We start from the raw sequence: 21,304 nt of genomic DNA on the forward strand, positions 1-21,304 counted from the left end.
CAGTTACTCATCTGGGAGCTCAGTTTTCAAGTTGAAGACAGAACATCCAATAACCACACTGGAGCATCCCACTCTGGATTTAGGCAGATACGCGGCCACCTTATACTTCTAATCAGGACATGAGCAAGGACTGGACATCCCAAGAATCAGCCTACGAACAAAAGCTAAAAACTGCACTTATTCGTACCCTGTTGCCCCTTCTGTTGGAGACCAGTATGGAGAGTGTGGCAGAGATCAGCAGCAACTCCCTAGAAAGGATCCTGGGCCCTGCGGAGTCTGATGAATTCCTGGCTGATGTTTATGAGAAGTTAATCAAAGGATGTTATAACATACTTGCTAATCACTCAGACCCTGATAGTGGCCTAGATGAGTCTATTTTGGAGGAGTGTTTGCAGGATCTGGAGAAGGAGCTGGAGAGCAGCCAGGCCCAGAAAGCCATGGAGGAATTCTTCTCAGAGAGTGGAGAACTGGTCTCGATCACAATGGCAACAGCCAATGAAAATCTCTCCGCTAAATTCTGTAACAGTGTTCTGAAATTCTTCACCAAACTCTTCCAGTTGACTGAGAAGAGCCTTAACCCCAGTCTGTTGCAACTATGTGATTTCTTGGCCCAGTTGGCCTGTGTTGAGCCTGTACGCCTACAGGCCTGGTTAACCAGGATGACCACGTCACCGCCTAAATATTCAGATCAATTGGATGTTGTTCAAGAGAACAGGCAGCTGCTGCAACTTCTGACAACATATATTGTTTGGGGAAAACAGCCAAGTTGGAGAAGGCGTGTATACTGTTCTGTTGAATACCTCCCCCACCCCCACCCCCACCCCCACCCCCCCGCTCTCCTTCTGGTAATAGCTCATAATAAGTGATCACTCTCCTTACAGTGTGTATGGTAACACCCATTGTTTCATGTTCTCTGTGTATATAAATCTCCCATTGTATTTTCCACTGAATGCATCCGATGAAGTGAGCTGTAGCTCACGAAAGCTCATGCTCAAATAAATTGGTTAGTCTCTAAGGTGCCACAAGTACTCCTTTTCTTTTTGCGAATACAGACTAACACGGCTGCTACTCTGAAACTTATACCCATGGTAAGCATTTCAAGCTTTGATGTCTTCTCCTTATTCAAACAGCCAGGACGGCCCTGGTATTGCACACAGTGAATCTACAGCACACTTCTGTCCCTTCAACTCACCTTTATCCGTGGCTCTTTGGTAGAGAGGAAGAACCCTTCTTCTGGTGTGACAATATGAACCGTATGCCTGCTAAGCAGAAAGGCAATATTAGGGAGGTGGGGAAAGGCAAGAGCTCTCTCTACAGGCAGTCCACAGCAAGACTTTACTGCCCTTTTCTGACTACTTTGTACTCAACTTCTGGTTTATGTGCCTAAAAACCTCATACTTTAGGGCATCTGCTAACCACCTGCAAGGGTCAGAAAGGGATTTCCCTCTCTTCCTCCCCTCGATATATTCAGAGGAAGGAGATAAAACCGCCCAGAAGGATCAGGGTAGCCACAATTGGAGATGGGACACTGGGCAGGTGGGCCAGGGCTCTGGCGTTCTCGGAGCGTTCTTTCTCTGGTGCTTGGCTGGTTGGTTCTTGCTCACATCCTCAGGGAGTAACTGAACACCATACGTGGGGTGGGAATGAATGAATGGTCCCCCAGGTCAGATTGGCAGTGACCTTGGTGGGGGAGGGGGGGAGTGTTGCCTCTCTCGGAGCGTGGGGGTGCAAGTCACTTGCCAGGATTATCTGGGCGTCGGGCACTGGTGCACCTCAGTCCTTCCTATTCTCTGCTGGTGGTACATGTCCAGTCTCCCGTAGCCTACAATACTTGGGTTGTTGGGTTTGGTGTGGGGATGCTGGAAGGCATTGGTGTGGTGGTCTGTGACAGACAGGAGGTCAGATGAAGATCTGATAGGCCCTTCTGGCCTTCAACTCTATGAACATATTCCAGAGACTGACCCAGCAGCCAAGTAATTGCCACTTGGATTCAAAGATTTTTAAGACCAGAAGGGACCGTTATGACCATCTAGCCTGACCTCCTGAACAACATAGGCCAGAGAACTCCAGCCACTTACCCCTGGATTGAACCCAATAACTTAGATTTGGCCAGTGATGAGCTGCCAGAAGCTCAAGAACCGGTTCCTTCTCTCACTCCGGGTCTTCGGCAGCACTTCGGCGGCATGTCCTTCAGTCCCTCTGGGTCTTCGGCGGCACTGAAGGACTCGCCGCTGAAATGCCGCCGAAGACCCGGAGCGAGTGAAGGACCCACTGCCGAAGTGCCACCGAAGGCTTGGAATGCCACCAGGTCAGTAAAAATTCACATGGGAACCTCCCCAGCCGAGAGCTCAGGCATGACGGACAGGACGGTTCCGTGGGCCACATCCTGCCCGTCCCGCCTGAGCTTCCCCACCCCTTTAACAACTGGTTCTAAACCGACTTCAAAATTTAACAACCAGTTCATGCGAACCGGTGCGAACTGGCTCCATCTCACCACTGGATTTGGCTCAAACATCTTTTCCAAAAAAAGCCACCAGTCTTGGTCCAAGGACATCAAGAGATGGAGAATCCATCACTTCTCTGGGTAGCGTGTTCCAGTGGTTAAATCACCCTCACATTAGAAGTCTGTTCCTTGTTTTTAAATGTGAATTTGTCTGGCTTCAGTTTCCATCCATAAGTTCCTACTATACCTCTCTCCATTACACTGGAGAGCCCTTTAATGTCTGGTATTTTCTCCCCAGGATGGTATTTACACCCTATATCTGAGTTTTGGCTTTTGAGAAGCTAATGAGATTGAACTCCTTAAATCTGTCATGAAGACATTTTATTATTGATGATTCTCAAACTATCAGTAAAATCAGCAGTGCACATTTAAACTTCCTGAGAGAGGGTCTAAGATAGGACCATGCATAGCCCATAGCCAATTCCTGCTCATGCAGCCACCAGCATGGGGAAGGAGACTGGTCCCAAAGCGAATGGTTTGAAATACGTGGCGTTGAACCAGTTTTCAAAGCAAAAGTATTTCACTTACTTCTCTGAGCCTGGCTTTTCACTGCCGGATCCATCGACCCACACCAGCTTCAGATCAAAACTCTGGCAGTTGTTCCCCTAAAGAAGCAGAGAGAAAGATGAGCCATTTGAAAAGAGCGGATACTGCATACCCAGATATTAGCACTGGTCTGGTGATCCAGGGGACAGACTTTCGTGTGTAGAGCCGGATGAATATTTTGGCTGAATTTGGGGGTGGGGTGCGGGGAGAGGGAGAGAAGAGAGAAGAAAGCAAGGCAGATTCAGTAATGCCATAACTTTGAGAACGTGCGTCAGTGTCACCAAGTTATTTGTGTCATAACAAAAGATTCAAAAAAGAGGTCTAAAAATGGGGGGGGGGGTTGGCACTTTCTAAACCAAGCGTTTTGATTTTCCAGTTTTAAATGGACCGTTTTAACGTTTCCTTCCAATTTTAAAAATTCAAAATCCCTTAAATTGCTCAAAAGTCAAACAAAATGTTTCACTCAGCCCAATATTTCCCCCACCCCAGAATTGCCAGCAACTCCAAAAACACAGGTATTCACACAACTCTAGTAGCATCTGTCAGCAGTGCATGCGGCCCATCCCAATACGATTCCAAGCTCCCTGCACTGATGTGGGGTAGAGGGTAGCAGCAGGGGAAGCAGAGAAATGAAACACATTTGAAAGGTGCAATAATTCTGGCTCAAAAGTTGTTCTATGCTTTATTACTTAAAATTTTCTAAAGACTTTGCTTTTATTTTGAACCCCTTCTTCCCATCCCGAGTCTATTCAGCCCTGCAAGCATGTAACAACGTGCGTAAGTATTGGCAGATTGAGGCTTTATAGACTAATCTCTTCAGTTCAAGTCTTTCTCATGGAAAAAAAGAGCCAAGTACACTTCCAAACATGGACATTAAGTAGCATGAGTTTGTTATGATGGCACAAGAAAATTATGCTAGTGGTGTTCTTCTCCCACCCCACCCAGCTTTCTTGATCTCCATTGAGAATCAAAACATACATGGATCTGAGCTGGAGCATTTCAAACTACAGCCAGACTCCGCTATGGTATCTGAACTGAAGTGGTGTCACTTTTAGCAGCATTGAGCCTTTCACGATGACTATGTTAGCTCTTTATCCTTCTCCCAGGGCCGACTCACCTGAATCAGCACTAGGATGTCATCAAAGAGCAGAACCCGGTCGGTTCGGCCCACGCTGGCAAAGACAGGAAGGTTTTTGCTGTCTTCCAGCAGCCTGCGCTCAGGAACACAGAGCAAGTCCTGCCAAGGGAACCAAGAAAGTATGTGATGGAGAAAGAGCTCATGGACTCGCAAAGAGAAGCATCTATAGGACTAGGTACAGGGTATCTCACTCTGATCACCTCAGAGAGACTTGCTGACTGCCAATGTTAGAGAGCTATGGGGGCAGAAACAGCCAAACAGAAGAGTTTCCTCAAACTAGAGCTTCAACCATGCAAGGTTTCCAGTGATGGAGAACCCTTGGAAACCTCCAAGGGTGCACCCTGGAAGCAGGAGACCTAGATAAGTCTTCATTGAGTCTACATCAGTCTTTGTCCCCAAGAACATTTGGGTTCCATACGCTTGAACGGGGCCTGGTTCAAGCAAGCTTATAGTCACGTCTGAACCAGTCACACAGCCCTAGAGAAGACTAAAACGTGGGAGCAATACTAACTTTGCCTCCCCAGGAAGAGAGGGGTGGAAGGAAGCAGATAACATAGGAAGCCTCCTGAACTCTTGCCTAGTTTTGGAACAAAAAACTGAAGACACTGCAGTTGAGGTCTTTGGATAAACGTTCTCTCACTTCTGGTGGGGACAAGCACTTGCTGGAAGTGCCATGGAAGAGGAGTTACAGCCAGAGCCTGCTGCTGCTCCCAGGTAAAGGAACATGAGACAGACCCCTGCAAGTCCCAGGGTAGGGGAGCAGGACGGTTGGTCACCCCCAAGTAGAGGATTAGGGAGGCCATGTATATTTTGTAGGCTTCAAGACACCAGCAGGAGCTTGGCCGCTATTACTTGCACCTTTTAAGGAGAAAGGATGCTGAAGGAATAGCAGGCAGCAGGGCTCCTGCTCAGAGGTTGGAGTGCCACCCCCAGATAGGCAGAACACAGGCCTCCTGGGACGGAAGGGCGGTGGGGATTTGTACAGACTGAAAAGGGAGCATTTGGGGATCTGATCGGGGCAGTTGTGTGGAGGTCTGAGGCAGGAATGGGGGTTTTGTACCATTTGAGGCGGGTTTGGAGATTTTGCTAGTCAATTAAGCCAAACTGACAGCTGAATATTTTGGGGGTCACCCTTCTTTGGTGAAGGGGATGTTGAACAGCCTCCGTGAATGAACCCATTATGGAACCTAACCTGAGAATACAAGACCTAGGGCCTACCGTATGGCTCTCCAGAACCACGGGGAAGGTATTAGAATGGCCACCCCTTTGGTAAAGCGGGTGCAATAAAGGACTCCCTTCATGAGGGCCTGTCTAGTTCCCAGTTCAATGCATGCTCTGGAATCTCTTGTCCCGAACCATCAGCATGACCATGAAGGACCACAGACTGGAGGGCCACTGAGATGCTGTTTCTGACTCACTGTGAGTTTGTGCCCCAAGGACTTCCACAGGGCTTTGGTCAGGCAGGCTTCATCCAGGACCTGGCTGATGAAAGACTGCAGCTTGGCATATTGCTTGGCCGCACTGGTGACGAGTTCTCTGTCACGGCTCTGTCAACAAGAGAATGCGCCGTTAGGAACGTTTCAGCTAGAACTGTACTAGATCTCCATCTCTTACTACATTACAGCTGTAGGACAGCCTTGGCACCTCTGAATTCATTGAGCTGACCCTTATTACTAGCTTGTGAACTGCTGATTATTAAAAGCTCTACTCTAGAAATTATTTTGGGGGAGTTCTCTGGCCTGTGTTATACAAGAGGTCAGACTAGGTGATCACTACCATCCCTTTTGACCTTCGAATCGGTCATTCTATTGGCAGGCAGTATTGTCTACTGGTTAAAGCAAATTACAGCATCAAGCCTCTGGGATCTATTCCCAGTTCTGCCACCTCTGCTTACTGGGTGAACTTGGGCCAGTTACTTCTGTATGCCTGGCTGTATTATGAGTGGCCTGCGTTATGTTGCTATTTAAGTTGGGCAAATAGTGGATTTTTCTATACATTGGCAATTCCAAAAAAAACAAACAAAAAACGTAAGTTTCACGTCAGGTCAAACCAAAAATCAAATTGAGATTTTTGGTGCATCGGAAAGTCAAAATAACTTCGAGTCAGGTCAAAACAAGTATTTCATTTGGACATTTCCAAAACGTTTTAATTTTTTTGGTTCAGTTTAAACTATTTGGCAAACTCAACACTTTCAGGTAGACCAAAAGCACTTTTTTTGCAAACTATTTGTAACTAGAGCTGGGAGAAAGTTTAGGCAATGCCTAATGATTGTACAGTAAAGTGTTTTAGGACCTTAGATGAAGGAATCTTCACCAACACAGCTCCCTACCATCCTGTTAAATACATTTTCCTTACAGCATATGGTGGTTACAGTATCCCAATACTCCAGAGCTCTGTGTATGAAATACTGAGACTGGTTGTCGAATACCAGTATGGATAGTCGCTTACCTTGCCAATGGCCTCGCTGAGCCTGGTAAGGATGAGGGCATATTGCTGCACATGATCCCGGAGAGGTTTATGGAGTACTGTATGCAGGGCCACTGGTATGGATGTCTCAGAGGTGAAGTCTGCAAGGAATTGCTTCAGCGCTGTCTTGTGCGTCTTCCAGAATTCACTGCAAAGTTTCCAGTCAACAAGACACCAGTTCATTACCAGGCATGCGTCCCCCACACTTAGTCGTGTCTAACCTGCTTCTCTTAATGAGGCAGCCTTTCACTACCACCCACCTGCTCAGCCAAACAAACATTCAGTCACACCCATGCTACCCAGCAACTCTGCTGACAGGGCACAGGTGACTCCCAAGCAGGGATGTCGGTAACTATGGCCAATGTAGCGCACACAGCAAGCATGCAGAAGTGTAGCCTAGTATGGCAGTCACTGGACTGGGAGACTGTATGCCAGAGCTCTATTCCACACCTGCCGCTGGCCTGCTATGTGACCTTGGGCAAAAATCACTTACTCTTTTTGTAAAGTACATACAAGGAGTATGGAGTTATAGTCACGCTGACGGTGCTCCACACTAGGCACAAATACACTAGTGGACTGATTCAGATAAAAGCCCCAAACTACTGAAGTGCAGCTCGCTTGTCTGTTCAATATCCTTTTCCACAGGACTCATTACGGTACGGACCGGCAATAAACATAGTGCAAGAAAAGCTACTGTAATGAAGTTCCTGGCTCAGTTTAACAGACCCAAAATTTGAATGAAAACCGCAAAGTTTGAATATTTACCTTAACCATGTAAGGTTCCCCTACCGCTAATGCACACAGCCCTCACCCCCAACTCTATCTTTATATTTTTGATTAGCACCATTATATGCTGGCTGCCAACCAAAACCGTACAGCGTTGAAATGCAGTCATTTGACTATAGATCTGTTACACGTCATAACTCACCGAGTGAAACTGATCAGGAATTAAGGGAAGGGGGAAGTTACTTTTGCAGCATCTAGGCCAGTGGTTTTCAACCCTTTTCATTTGAGAACCCCTAAAAATTTTAAATGGAGGTGTGGATCCCTTTGGAAATCTTAGGCAGTCTGCAGACCCCCAGGGTCCGCAGACCACAGGTTGAAAGCCACTGATCTGGAAGGAGCAAGTTGACAGCACAGCCAGCAGCTCTGCTATTGTCCTTGGCAAGTCTACAAAAATCTTTCAAATAGCAGAGAAAACATTGTTTATAGTATGTGCAAATTTCCAGGCCTCCCAGTTCTGACTGGAAGTTAAATAAGTCTCTGAACACTTCTAACAGGACAAATCCTCCAGCAGTTCTGATTTTATCTGCTCTCTACCTGAGCGATTTTGCAATTCTGCCGCAGTTACTCGTGCCTAATTATGAGCAGGCTTTTGAATTTTTTATTCAAATGGCAGTTTGCATGGTCGGTGTCCACGACGCACCTGAAAAATTGCACAAGATGTGATTCAGTGGACCCGAAATGGAGCTTCTGCTGGATACCGAGGTCTTTGACCTTTTCATTGCTTGCCTCTCTTTACCTCAGAGGCTCTCTCCCCTCATTGTTTCCCAGCAAGATCTGCTGGAAGGAGCTGGGAGAGCAAATCACAGGGGATCCCTCCTGATTTTGAGCTAAGGACCATCTCAGAATCCATCAAGACAGTGAAAGAGAGGAGCAGCAGCTCTGGCTCTAGGAGACTACCTAGCCCGAAGTCAGTGTGCAATTGCAGCTCAGATAGCTTGGGTACTGGAGCAGCGAAGCTGTGCTGAAGTGTACTGCCACAGCTTAGCCCTGGGGGCAGTTCCAAGGTTCCAGGAAGACTTGTACAGCCCACACACAGTGCATACAACTGCAGCTTCATGGCCATTAGGACTCGAGCTAGGTCAGCTAGGTTTACACATGCTGCCATCACCCCTCCTGACTTCAGTGTGGACCTACCTTAAAAAGCAGCTGCCCTCTTCGGTTTACATGCTGTGACCCATTAAGCAGCGCAGGCTTTTTGCTCTCCTTCCTGCTGAGGATCTAAACACTCCGTTCTGTCGCTAACAGGGCTGAGCAAATCACGGATTTTTCGGTTCAAATTCAAAAGTTGAGACATTTCAGCAGCAGTTCCACCCAACACACATGCTTGATTTAAATAAGTGGTTTGACCCAAAGCGTTTGAATCTGGCCCTTTAAAAAGGCCAGGAAACACATGCTTTGCGTCAAACCACTTATTTAAAAAGTGGTTTGACCAAGTGGTTTGACCCAACGCAGGTGTTTCCTGGCCTTTTTAAAGGGCCAAATTCAACGTCCGTGGAGGTGGTGGTGGTACCTCCCCATATAACGTTTAGCCTAGTGGTTAGGGTGCAACCTGGCATCGTGGCCTCCACTGAAGCTGGGAGCAGTCTGCATTGTAGGTGGAGGCCATAGCCATGAAGAAGAGATTACTCAGTGTCGTCCCATTAACACACTGGCTGGATTACTGTAGCAATGAGCCATTTTCTAGCCAGTATATCATTGTAGCAGGGCCAGCGCCCATAAGCCAGGGGACTCTAGGACCTGCTTGAAGTCTCACTCTTTTAGCTTTCCCTCATGCAGGCAGGATTATTCCCTCAGGCTGAACAGGAGGCTGGAGGGTCTGAAGCCACTAACCTTTTATTCTTTGCCGCCTGGTCAAAGCCCTGGACTACAACACAGTTTGCAAAGGTGACAAAGTACCTGTAGGGAAAGAGAAAGAGAGGCCGAGCTTGGGTCAAGTAGTAGCTACCAGGTTGAAGAGGCACTGGGAGAATCTTGTGGCTCGTTTGGAAGCCCATCGTGTCTGTTGCCTTTTTGCCCAGGGCGTCAGAGATGGAGACTAAGCCCACAGACTATTCCCTCCATATATGTCCCCTACAGTATGCTCTCCAATGCCCTGTATAAACTTCCCTTGGGGGATTATTAATGGGGAACATTCTCCACTAGACTGATTACCAGGAAAGTACCTTAAGATCGACTTTACTCAGGCAACAACCACCCTGGAGAGTTAGTCTGCAGGGACTGAATCCAAGGCCTGTGATCGAAACCTATGGGCTTCTATTGAGGCACAGAACCAGGTCTGCTAGACTAAACCCAGTATACATGGTCTCGCCACTAGAAGCAGACAGCCACACTGTCAGCATGTGTTCAGCTCCATTTTGTCTAATTACTTAAAACCACCAGGTGTTCTGCTGCAGGCGGGCTGTTCTAGCATCTGTAAAATCTATCCCCCTGCCTCACCACCCACATGGTGCTGCTCCCCAGAAGCATGAGAGGGAGACAGATACATTCTTACCGAAGCTCTCTCCCACCATTAACGCACCAGCGTGTGCCCGCAGAATCAGATCACCCTGCATGCTAAGCATGGGACATTGCAGGATTGGATGCATAAGCAGGATGCATAAGCAATCCGATCTGCTAGCACGGGCCCCCGACACCCACGCGGAGCCCAGCCTATACAGGGAGCATGGCATGATATCCAGAATCCTGAGTTTGGGATGATTGCGTTTCTAACGAACGGCGGTGCAATGATAATCTGCCGGTCAACCCAGATTTTAATGGCATTTATAGCACACCAGAGCCCAATCCTGAAAACACTTATGAATAGGAGCAGTCTCCTCGGCGGTTGGGCTTTAATAGATTCTAATGACTGTGACATGTTACTTTTTCCACTCCGTGTCCCAGTGAGGTCTGCTTGCAGCCCTGCACCCCACCCCGATCTAGACACAAGTCCTCTCATCCTGATCACAACACGAACTCTGTTTGCATATAACTCAGTCATGTCATATATCCCCACCCTCCACCCTTTTAAAGCTTCTAAATATCAGTGTGCACCAGAAGGCAAGTGTTCATCTTAAACCTCTTTAGAGGAAAATCACAGCCACAGCTAGAGAAAGGATACCAACTAAATACCAGGGGTTCTCAAACTTCATTGCACCATGACCCCCCTTTGACAACACAAATTACTATATGCCCCCAGAAGGGGGGACTGAAGCTTGAGCCTACCCGAGCCCCACTGTCCCAGGTGGAGAGGCCAAAGCCCAAGCCCCAATGCTCCAGGCGAGGGGGCCAAAACTGAAGCCTAAGAGCTTCAGCCCCAGGCAGGGGGCCTGTAACCTGAGCTCCACTACCCAGGGCTGAAGCCCTCGGGCTTTGGCTTCAGCCCCAAGCCCGAGCAAGTCTAAGTCAGCCCTGGCGACCTCATTCAAATGGGCTCATGACCCACTTGGGGGTCCCGACCCACAGCTTGAGAACTGTTGAGATAGACAAAGATTTCATCCTGATCCTCTAGTCTATAGGTTTGCTTCAGTAATTGACATAATAGTGTCTTTGTACTTACTGGATGTAGATACTGAGAAACAGGTCTCCCTTCCACAGGATGTAGAGGTCTTGGAGGCAGAGCGACTCGGAGATGCTGAACTTCTGTTTCAGCGTCCGGTGGTTTTCCTCTGTCAGGTCCCAGAGAGCGTGGAAGCGGTCGTTCAAAAGCAGCAATAATTTCAAATTATCCTTTCCTTTTTGCTCAGAAGGCTCTTTGAAAGAGACCAAGAAGAGAGGATACTACGAAGTCATAGAACGATAGACGCATTGGACCGGCAGGGACCTTGAGAGGTCTTCTAGTCCAGTCTCCTGCACTCAAGGCAGGACTTGGTGATGAGGCCCAAGTCATCTCCTGGGAGACACACGAACAGGGCAGCTGAGATTCTCCAGAGAGAAGAGCTGATGGCTAGCATGTGTCGGCACCCTCTACCTTAAGAAGTTGTGTGGATCACATCCTCAGCTTGCGTGTACTGGTGTTTGAAGTGACACTAATATACCCCAGCTGAGGATCTGGCTGTATACGTACTATTTGCGCAGAGCTAGGTGGTCATCCCTATCAAGATGATAAGGCAGAAGGGGCACAGCGGTTTAGGGGACTAAGCAAGGAAGTGAGAACAGTTAGAACTTCACTCCTCTGTGCTGAAACAAACTTGCAAGTGGATGCAAGATTGGGGGTGTGGTTTTCAACACCAAGGACCTGAATGGAAAGTATCACCAGTTTAGATCTACTATGGGTGTGACTCTATTCTCACACGAGTGGGAATCTGGATTTACTCCAGTAAGAGCAAGGAAACAGCCCTCAACGATCCAAGCCTGTGTCTTGGACCAGAGGTCACATGCAACCTTGTGGAGTATGTACTAGGGCAGCACCCTTTGCATGGGTTTAAGTAGCAGTGTAGACCACAAGGCATAGCTTAGGCAAGTAAAGCATAGACACACCTGAAGGGTGTGGTTATGCCCCTGAATACAGACCCTACACGACTCCCTACTCACCCAAGCCTTGCCTTCCCCGTTTACATTGCTATTTTTGCCATGTAGTGTTCTGCCATCTCCCAGCTGCTGGTGCCCTTCCCCCTCTGCGAGGAAAGGTGCCTTTCCCTGCTGCCTCCCTCACCGGAGCTTTTCACTGACACATGTATCTACATATCACAGTGTGGACGCAGCTTGTTTTTCACTGCAGCGCGTGGCTACACATCGCTACACACCACTTCTGGTACTGTGTAGTGTAGACGTAGCCTTAGAGCTCTGATTAAGCTGAACTGGGTTTAGATTCCATTTCCCCAGGTTAGAACACCTTCCAATACACCTGCCTCAGTCAGCTCTGTGCCAGATGACACCGGTTACCACTGAAGCCTAAGGACTGCATCGATCAGATGCCGGGAAGCAGAGCTTCATGAGCAGATGGCTACATTCTCCTCTGTGGGCTTACCTGCCTGGAGCAAGGGCTTGAGAACGATGGTGTTGATACGCGCTAGACATGCAGAGAAGGTTTCTTCTGTTCGTAGGAGCGTCTCCGCCGCTTCAGTGGTGCACATGTTCTAGTTGCAAACAGAGTTAAAGCCGTTCACTATAAAGAACCCTACAACTCGTCTCACAGCAGGGCTCCGGGCCCCCAAATTGGGCCCTCCTGGTGCTTGGCACTGCACACACAGAGAGAGACGCTTCCAGCCCAAAAGAGCAATCTAAAGAGAGAAAGTTGGGAGGGCAACTAGAGGCACAGAGAGGTGAAGTGACTTGCCCAAGGTCACACAGCAAGGTCAGTGGCAGAGCTGGGAACAAAGCCCAGTTTCCCTCCCCCAAACACAAATTCTCAGACCACTGCCCTTGTCAATGGGCCAAGCTGCCTCCTTGCAAGACTTCAACAAGCATCAGAGCTTTCAAAAGAAGGCCTTGAGCTTTTCTACCACGGAATTAATCCCCCAAGAGCTGGACTTGCTCTCCTGAGGGAAACCCGTTTATGCCCAAAGCACGTACGGCAAGGACAGGGTTAGTTCAAACTTCCCCCGTCATTAGCTGTGTGCCACTGAGCCTCAACTCACCTCCATTGGCAGCAAAATGTGTTGTATGCTGCCACCAAGCTATCCACCACAACAGCTGCTCTGACCACATCCACCCCAAGGGAGCAGAAAGTCTGAGTGCCCTGGCTGTCCAGTTACATCTGTCCTCACTGCTGTATACAACGGAAGTGCTTGAGTAACACTGTTTGTGTCCATGGGCCAACCAACAAATTCCTATTGCTTCCTCTTTAAAAAGAGAAAAATACTAACCCAAGTGGTGCTAGCAAACGTCATGGAGAGCCACAATGGAAAGAACCCAACCAGTGAAGAAAATCAAGGGCAGGATGAATGCGGTTTGGAGATACCGCTAATAGAAAACGTGCCACTGTAACTAAGATTACAAAACAAGACTTTTTTTTTTTTTGAGGCTCTCTGAGATAGCCCTGGGCACTTAACTTCCCCAAATTACAGGGTTATGAAATTCCGTATCGTTGGAACAGTGCACAGGACTTAAAAAGCTGGTTTTTACAAGAACACTGGTGGTTCGACTGGGACAGAAAATGCCTGTACATGATAATAAAATCGAGACAAGACAGGCGTCTTAACCTCACTCACCTTCCGAGTTCCAGACTGCACGAGTGCGGGGGACTAATGAACCAGAAAGCAGAAGTGAAAAAAGAGTCAAAAAGACAGTAGTCATCTAAACAGTTTTGGTTTTAGGTGCATTTTTTCTACTGCCTGTAGACATGAAGATGAAATTTCTCCTCACATAGATCTCTTACGCTCTGACATGGCCCCTAATACTGGGATATGAACACCTTACAATTTAATGCGAGGATAAATACAACACCTCCATGAACTATGGAAATATCATCCCTATCTTACAGATTGGCAAATGAGGCACAGAGAAACTGAGAGCCATAGATCCAAAGGTATTAGGAACCTAACGATGCTATAGGCACCTAGGGACATTTTCAAAAGCACCTAAATGAGTTTAATTCCCAGCTAAGTGCAACTGAAAAATCCCAGTAGGCATCCACCATTATCTTAAGACTAGATTTTCAAAGGTATTAGGCATCAAGTTGCAGTGGGGGAGGTTTAGATTGGATATTAGGAAAAACTTTTTCACTAAGAGGGTGGTGAAACACTGGAATGAGTTACCTAGGGAGGTGGTAGAATCTCCTTCCTTAGAGGTTTTTAAGGTCAGGCTTGACAAAGCCCTGGCTGGGATTATTTAACTGGGAATTGGTCCTGCTTTGAGCAGGGGGTTGGACTAGATGACCTTCTGGGGTCCCTTCCAACCCTGATATTCTATGATTCTATGATTCTATGATCTAAACGGACTTGGCCAAGGTCACAAGAAGTCTTTGGCAGAGCATGGAATTGAACCCGAGAGCTCCAAAATCCCAACCTTGCAACCTAATCACTGAATCATTAGCACGTAAGCATGTTCCCTAGCTTTAGGAAGAAGTGTTTTGCTTCATCAGGGTTAGTGTGAAAGCTAGCTGGAGCATGACAGCTAGCTTTGCCTTGTAATTTGGTATGGCTGAAGAAAGCAGTCAGACCTACTAGATCCACAGAGAACACAGAGTTAGATCAGGCTGAAATCTGACATTTTGAAATTGATGGAAATTTTCATTTTGGGGGCGGGGGGAGTTTGCTGAAATGTCACGCTTTCAGCCAGTTTTACTACTCTTTGCTCTTCACGGATTCCCACCCCGGGCTCCTTCCCGCATTCCTAATCACCTACTCACTTCTGATCCATGCAGTTTGCATTAGGAATGCCTTCTTCTGAACCATCACGAATAGGCCACTAGAGACAGGATGAAGGACTTCTCTAATCCAGTTCTCTCTCTCTCAACCCCTACACCGCACACTGCATTGAGAAAGGAGATCCAAAGAAACACCACATTGCTAAAAGCTTTTGCAGTCTGTCTTTGCTTTCACTGGAAGGCTGCCTACTAGCTCTAGTTCTCAAAATTGCAGCCATGGGTTGATGTCACTTATTAAGTAATCACGCACTCACACTTTTAAAATAGCATTTGATACAACATCCATGACATATGAGTTTGCTAAAGCACATGCTCTAAGGAGGCATAATGGGGCAAAGGCAGAATTTCCAACTCAATTTTCCCTGCTCTTTGGACTCAAGCCCTTTACCCAGACAGTTATTTGAATAGCGTGTGTATATATACGCCCAGAGTCTGTTGGCGCTAAGGAGAGGTAAAATCCATCGCCTATTGAACAAGGTTGATGCTGATTCAGGGCTGCAGACTTTAAATAACCAACAGGCAAGGGCAAGCACAGGTCACTGGGCACGCTCATGTGAGGAACTGAATGAAAACTGCAGTACAGCAGTAGTGTGGGTGGACTGAACTTTACCAGTAGTCACATGGCCCCCCAGACAGCCGTTTCACAAGACTTCGTTGTTTTTTCCATGTAAGTTTGTAGGATCCATAAAAACAACACAGGTACGATCTACCCACTCTGGAGAAGTCTGCTCCCACTCTTAATACTGACCCTATGCACACACTGATCTTTGGCACCCCTGGATCAAGACACTTTAAAAATCAGAGCTGCCAAGTTCTGTGGAGATCTGACATTATGTACAAGTTAACTTGTTAATTTGCATGTAACCATAAGCTCTGGCTTTAAAAGCTGTGTGGATTTAGCACCGGGTGCGAGAGGAGTCAAACAGGCTGCCTTGGGGAATGAAGTGCTCTGCTGATCTAGAGGACAGCAATAGGACAAGCTTCCCACATGCTGCCCTTCCAGCATGCTTCACATCCAGTTTCAGAGGTAGTGGAATGTCCTCTTGGGCAGTCCCCAAGATCTCCCTGAGACAGTTCAGGAAAGTGGCAAGCCAGTCCCTGGTATCAAAAAGATTGAGAAACACTGCTTTAGGGTAACGGAGTAATTGTCTCCGGGGCCCCACCAAGATCCGACCCTCCACCAAGCAGCCCAAAGCCTGGTGATAAGTGAAATGTGGAAGCCAGATCCAAGATCTCCTCGCTCCGAACTCATCTCACAAGAGCCAAACATCCATTAGATGAGAGCCATCTTTAATCCCAGCTGAGTGGATGGGTTATCTGTGGTAACAAGGCCTATCCAGGTTTCAGAGTAACAGCCGTGTTAGTCTGTATTCGCAAAAAGAAAAGGAGTACTTGTGGCATCTTAGAGACTAACCAATTTATTTGAGCATAAGCTTTCCAAGGCATAATAGAGCTGCCAAATAAGCACTCCACAAAATGCATGGCCCTAGGCACGTCTTTAAGAAATGAGAAAGCATTATACCCATTGGGGGATAGGAACACACACACACACACGGGTTAGTTGACCTGTCCAGTGGCAGAGCTGGGAATTCAGCTTGGCAAGCCAGCCAATTGTCTGGTCAAATAAAATTCAGTGTGCCCACAATCAAATACGGTCTAATATTTAAGCAAGAATGGTCTGAAATAGGTGGAAGCCTATCTTTCTGATGACCTCATGGTGCCATTCTTTCATTTTCTAGAAGGTCACTGTTTCATATTTTTCCTCCGTTCACTCAGTTAAGGAACTTGGGGTTTTTATTTTGTAGTTGCACATAAGTATCTAAGGCTAAGCCTTTTGGAGGCCATACAGTCTTATTCATTTTTGGTTACTCTTCTTGTAAGTTAGTGCTTTAAAATAATTTGTCCACTTATTTTTGGACTGGTCAAATGTCCAACCCAAGTGGGAGCAAAACCCAATTTGAACTTGCAGTCTTATACCTTACACTCACTTTTATTTCATCAGAATGACCATTGATGGAAGAGGTCCTTAGAGATTAGGCATGACTCACCACTTCCTACAGAAGAGTGGGTTAGATCATGGACAGTTTTCGAAATCCATTGCAAATGAGAAGGTAATGGAACCTTTAACATGACTATTAATTCCCAGCAGGAGATGCTGGCTTAGAGCCTAGTTTTTTCTTTCACTCAGCTTAGTAACCCACCCACTCTGCAGTGAGGATGCAGGCTAAGTCACTCAAGTGCTGACAGTCCCCCAGTGCCTTCCCACAATTCCCCTGTGGGCCTAGAAGGACCAACAAGTTCTCCCAGAATTCACTGGGAAAGAAAGAATACGAGAGCCATTCAGCTTACTGCTGGACAAAAGAGGTGCCCCCAGAAGTCCTAGCAACACACAAGGGAGCACAGCATCAGTGAGGAAATGATAGTTCAGGGAGGGCTTTCCAGTGGGGCTACTCAGACCCAGGCTAGTCTAACCCAAGCTAACTTTGCAGTGAAGACACCCCTAATAAGGATATTGGTAAGCACATGCCTAAAATTTCTGAACTTAGGAATGCCTTCCCCCCACGCTGCCTTTGCCTTTTTAGATTCTGCACTTTCCAGGGCAGGAACGGAGCCCTTCTGTGTTTGGGATGTACCTACAGCACGTCAGGCACTACTGCAACCAAACCAAGAGGTTCTTTTTCTTAGGGGAGCCTCACTCAACGATCAGTTTCCCATTGAGCTAGACACTTTGCAGACACAAAGAAGATGCTCCCTACCCCAAACAGGGTCACAACATACTTGACATGGTTTTGTTCATGCCTTAGTTCTTCCCAGTTGGGCAACTGTGTGTCTATATGTAAAGTTGTACAAACAAGTTGCCTCATAGAGCTAAGGGTTGGGCTGCAGACCAATTCCTCTTCCAAATACTTTTGGTGCCTTTCATCCCAATGATTTATCATGGGGCTCCATCATTTCATCTCTAGCACGCTCCTCTCCAGAGGCAGCTGCAAATATGCCATCAAAAGTCAAGGGAGACAGAAGAGTTTTGACAAGAGCATTGGGACTGACCTTAATTTTCAGGTCCATGAAGTCTTTAGCATCCAGGCAGGAGAGACAGGAGCTCAGTTTAGTATCACATAGGGTTGCCAACAGTCTCTTATTAACAGTGACATCCCTTTCCCCGGCCCCGCATCTCTGTACAACACAATCGGGAGTTGCTGAGTGCTGCAAAAAGCAGCAAGAAATACCCCTGGTGAACGTAGGTGAGTCCCACTTTTTATTATTCATAATACTATTGGGAGAAGGGGAGGTGCAGGGACTCTAAGAAAACAGTCCCTTATTTTTTTAAATATAATGTTGGCAACCCTATAAAACGTTCTCAAACACAGTGGTGCACTTTGGAAAAGCAAGTTGCTTTTGCACTTGTGGTGCTGTGGAATCAAGGCATTTCAAGGGCAATCTTCAGGCTGCTCTGGCTAGTACAGCATTTCTAGCAAGCTGAATGCCACGATGCAGTATCTTGGGTAACACAGCGATGAGTGGCATAAAAATCTCAAGATCAGCATTTCAGAAAAGTCTGGTTATTAAGCGACTTAAAGCAGCCCTACAAGTACCACTGGTGATTGGATGGATACAAGTTTGAACCATAAGAAGAGCCAGACTGGGTCAGACCAAAGGTCCATCTAGCCCAGTATCCTGTCTTCCAACAGTGGCCAATGCCAAGTGCCCCAGAGGGAATGAACAGAACAGGTCATCATCAAGCGATCCATCCCCTGTCACTCATTCCCAGCTTCTAGCAAACAGACTAGGGACGCCATTCCTACCCATCCTGGCTAATAGCCATTGATGGACCTAACCTCCATGAACATATCTAGTTCTTTTTTGAACTCTGTTATAGCCTTGGCCTTCACAACATCCTCTGGCAAAGAGTTCCACAAACTGACTGCGCATTGTGTGAAAAAACACTTCCTTTTTTTGTTTTAAATCTGCTGCCTATTAATTTCATTTGGTGACCCCTAGTTCTTGTGTTATGAGAAGGAGTAAACAACACTTCTTTATTTATTTTCTCCACACCAGTCATCATTTTATCGACCTCTATTATACCCCCCCCCCTTAGTTGTCTCTTTTCCAAGCTGAAAAATCCCCGTCTTATTCATCTCTCCTCATATGGAAGCTGTTTCTTACTCCTAATAATTTTTGTTGCCCTTTTCTGAACCTTTTCTAATACCAATGTATCTTTTTTGAGATGGGGCGACCACATCTGCACCATAATAGAACTTTCCAATAATGAGTTCTGAGATGGTCTCTTCTAGTCACCGCATCTTCTGAGTTCTTCCACAGATGTATTTAAGACAGGTCCAGAGAGCCAATTCTAGGAGTCCGGGGAAAGGCTCTGATTTGATCTAAACCAGCCCATTGTTCTTTCTTCCTTAAACATTAAGCCAAGTTTCTAGTCCATGCAACTTTGATAAGCCACATTCCACCGCTGTATTATGCTGCGGTTTCTACATTCAGATCAGTGTCACAACAGAGATCTTTCATTTCATGAGGAAAAAAAATAGGTCCAAGCCATATTTTGGCCAATAGACACTCTGAAGCAAGCTCTTCACACCAGACTTTCACACAGCATAGTGTGTTCGTGTACAACGGATTTAATGCCAGAGAAGCAGATGGGAACACCGTAAAGGTGAACATTGAAAATAAAGAGAGGAAAGAGAAAATGAAAGAAAACCCAAGCCAATCTTGATCTACAAGAAGGGAACTTGCAAAAGATTTTGCTCTGTCATCTATCTGAATCGGTTTTTATTGTATTATAAAAGGAGACTCCAATAGGAGACTGAAAGCCAGTTGAAGGTCTGCTCTTGGAGTTTGTTCTAATAGAGGGGGAGGTCGTAGGGAAAGAAAGGCCTACAAAAAGCATGACAACAGTTCTGCTGACCCACATTGTCCCACTGTTTCCTTGTGCTCCCCCATTTGTCCGTATCTGTGTGTTGTCTCATTTTAGATTATAAACTCTTTGGGGCAGGGACTGTCTTTTTGATCTATGTTTTCACAGTGCCTAGCACAGTGGGGTCCTGCTCTGTGACTAAGGCTGCTAGGGCTTTAGGTTAATCTAAAAGTGAGAAGATAAAAGTGCTGAAGTAATATGAACTCAGGAGGATCAAGTAAGTACTACTATGGACCTAGCATTAATTAAGGAGAATTAAAGGTCAGGTTGCCAACAGTTTTCATGATCTTGACCTATAGGGTGACCAGATGTTCCAATTTTATAGGGACAGTCCTGATATTCGGGGCTTTGTCTTAAATAGGTGCCTATTACCCCCCACTCCCGTCCTGATTTTTCACACTTGCCATCTGGTCACCCTATTGACCTATCAAGTTTGGTAAATCTAGGATCTAGAGAGATGTTAGCATTGCCTAGAGCTGGTCCCAAGAGCAGGCAGTATTTTCTGCAGTGTCAAAAGCACTTTTTTTTTTTAAGTGCGATGCATCAAATCCCGGAGAGATGTTCCATTTTCAGATTTGTCCTCCCCAACGCCACCAGAAGCGGGGGAGAAAGAGGGAAGCCACAAAGACCATGTGTTTATTTTGATCTGACAAAAAAAAAAAAGTTTTGAAAAACCCAAATGTTTTCTGCGGGAGCATTTGTACTATTTGCACGGGCTTCCTTCAAAAATAACCTTGGGGGGGCAACATTATGATGACTGAACTACTTCTGTCCCCTTTAATATAGGAAAGGAATCCTGGGCCCACTGACAAAACTCCTATGGTCTTAAAAGGGCAGAATCCTGGGCCCTAGGAGTCTAATGAGGAAGTTATAGATCCTGGGGGCAGGAGGAAGAGGGTCAAGAGCGGTAAGTCAGCAGGACTATATGGTGCTTAGTCAGAGGTTTAAACCCCCCAGTGCCCTGCACATGTGTCATTGACACATACAGAGTGTGTGGGGGAAGTACAACCAGTCCGAGTTGGCAGCCTCTCTCGCTTTGCACAGTGCTAAGCGACGCAAGGTGACAACAGAAGCCTGAAGTTTCTAATTATGGCGTTATTGGGTGAAATCTTCCCAGGCTGCACTGAACCCCAGTACACAACTCCTACGGGTTCACTGCATGGACCACAAAACTCTGACACTCCCCAGGAGCCGGGAAGTTGTGGGCAGGTCAGAGGAGCAGGAGGGGATCATAGCAACTGCCATAATTGCTAATTGACTACATCTGGGGTTGTCAACATTTTATTTCAAAAATACAGGTCTTTTTTCTTAGCACCCTTATGGGAGAGGAGTACCCTGTACCTACCTAATAGTGCTGGGGTGGAGTGCCCAGTACCACAGGGCGTGGGGAGTACTAGCCATATGGAAATTGAGGAAACCTGCCACTCCCCGCAGCAGTCAGGCAGTCTTGGCTGCCGGGACCCACCTCCCTGCCCATCTGGCTCCCCACCTGTGCAGGGGAGGTGAACAGGGCCCAGGGTCGGGAGGGGAGTGGAAAGATGCACCCGTGAGTACTGACCCCCTGCTGGACAGGGCCCCCTCCTGACTATAGCCCTTGAGCATGGCCCGTTCTGCTTTCCCTGCACCAGCTCTGTCTGGCAGAGTCAGTGGATG

General features: G+C 46.9%; 1 protein-coding gene across 5 annotated transcripts in view; it reads right to left on the reverse strand.

Annotated features, from left to right (window-relative positions):
• The window catches only part of ALS2CL (ALS2 C-terminal like), a 63,087-nt gene that overhangs the window by 25,711 nt on the left and 16,072 nt on the right, over window positions 1–21,304 (reverse strand). For 3 of the 5 annotated variants that reach the window (XM_073334845.2, XM_073334842.2, XM_073334844.2), the window contains exons 2-9: window positions 12,385–12,493; window positions 10,975–11,167; window positions 9,270–9,335; window positions 6,636–6,801; window positions 5,606–5,734; window positions 4,167–4,286; window positions 3,032–3,108; window positions 1,193–1,262 (exon numbers count right to left, since the gene is read on the reverse strand). In XM_073334845.2, coding sequence (XP_073190946.1) covers window positions 1,193–1,262; window positions 3,032–3,108; window positions 4,167–4,286; window positions 5,606–5,734; window positions 6,636–6,801; window positions 9,270–9,335; window positions 10,975–11,167; window positions 12,385–12,490 — 927 coding nt within the window. In that variant the 5' untranslated portion in view covers window positions 12,491–12,493. Of the gene's footprint in view, window positions 1–1,192; window positions 1,263–3,031; window positions 3,109–4,166; window positions 4,287–5,605; window positions 5,735–6,635; window positions 6,802–9,269; window positions 9,336–10,974; window positions 11,168–12,384; window positions 12,494–14,706; window positions 14,795–21,304 lie in introns of those variants that run through there. The other 2 variants (XM_073334847.2, XM_073334843.2) reach the window with 2 other exon arrangements.

The sequence above is a fragment of the Lepidochelys kempii genome, chromosome 2 (assembly GCF_965140285.1).
Source record: "Lepidochelys kempii isolate rLepKem1 chromosome 2, rLepKem1.hap1, whole genome shotgun sequence".
NCBI classification, from domain to species: domain Eukaryota; kingdom Metazoa; phylum Chordata; order Testudines; family Cheloniidae; genus Lepidochelys; species Lepidochelys kempii.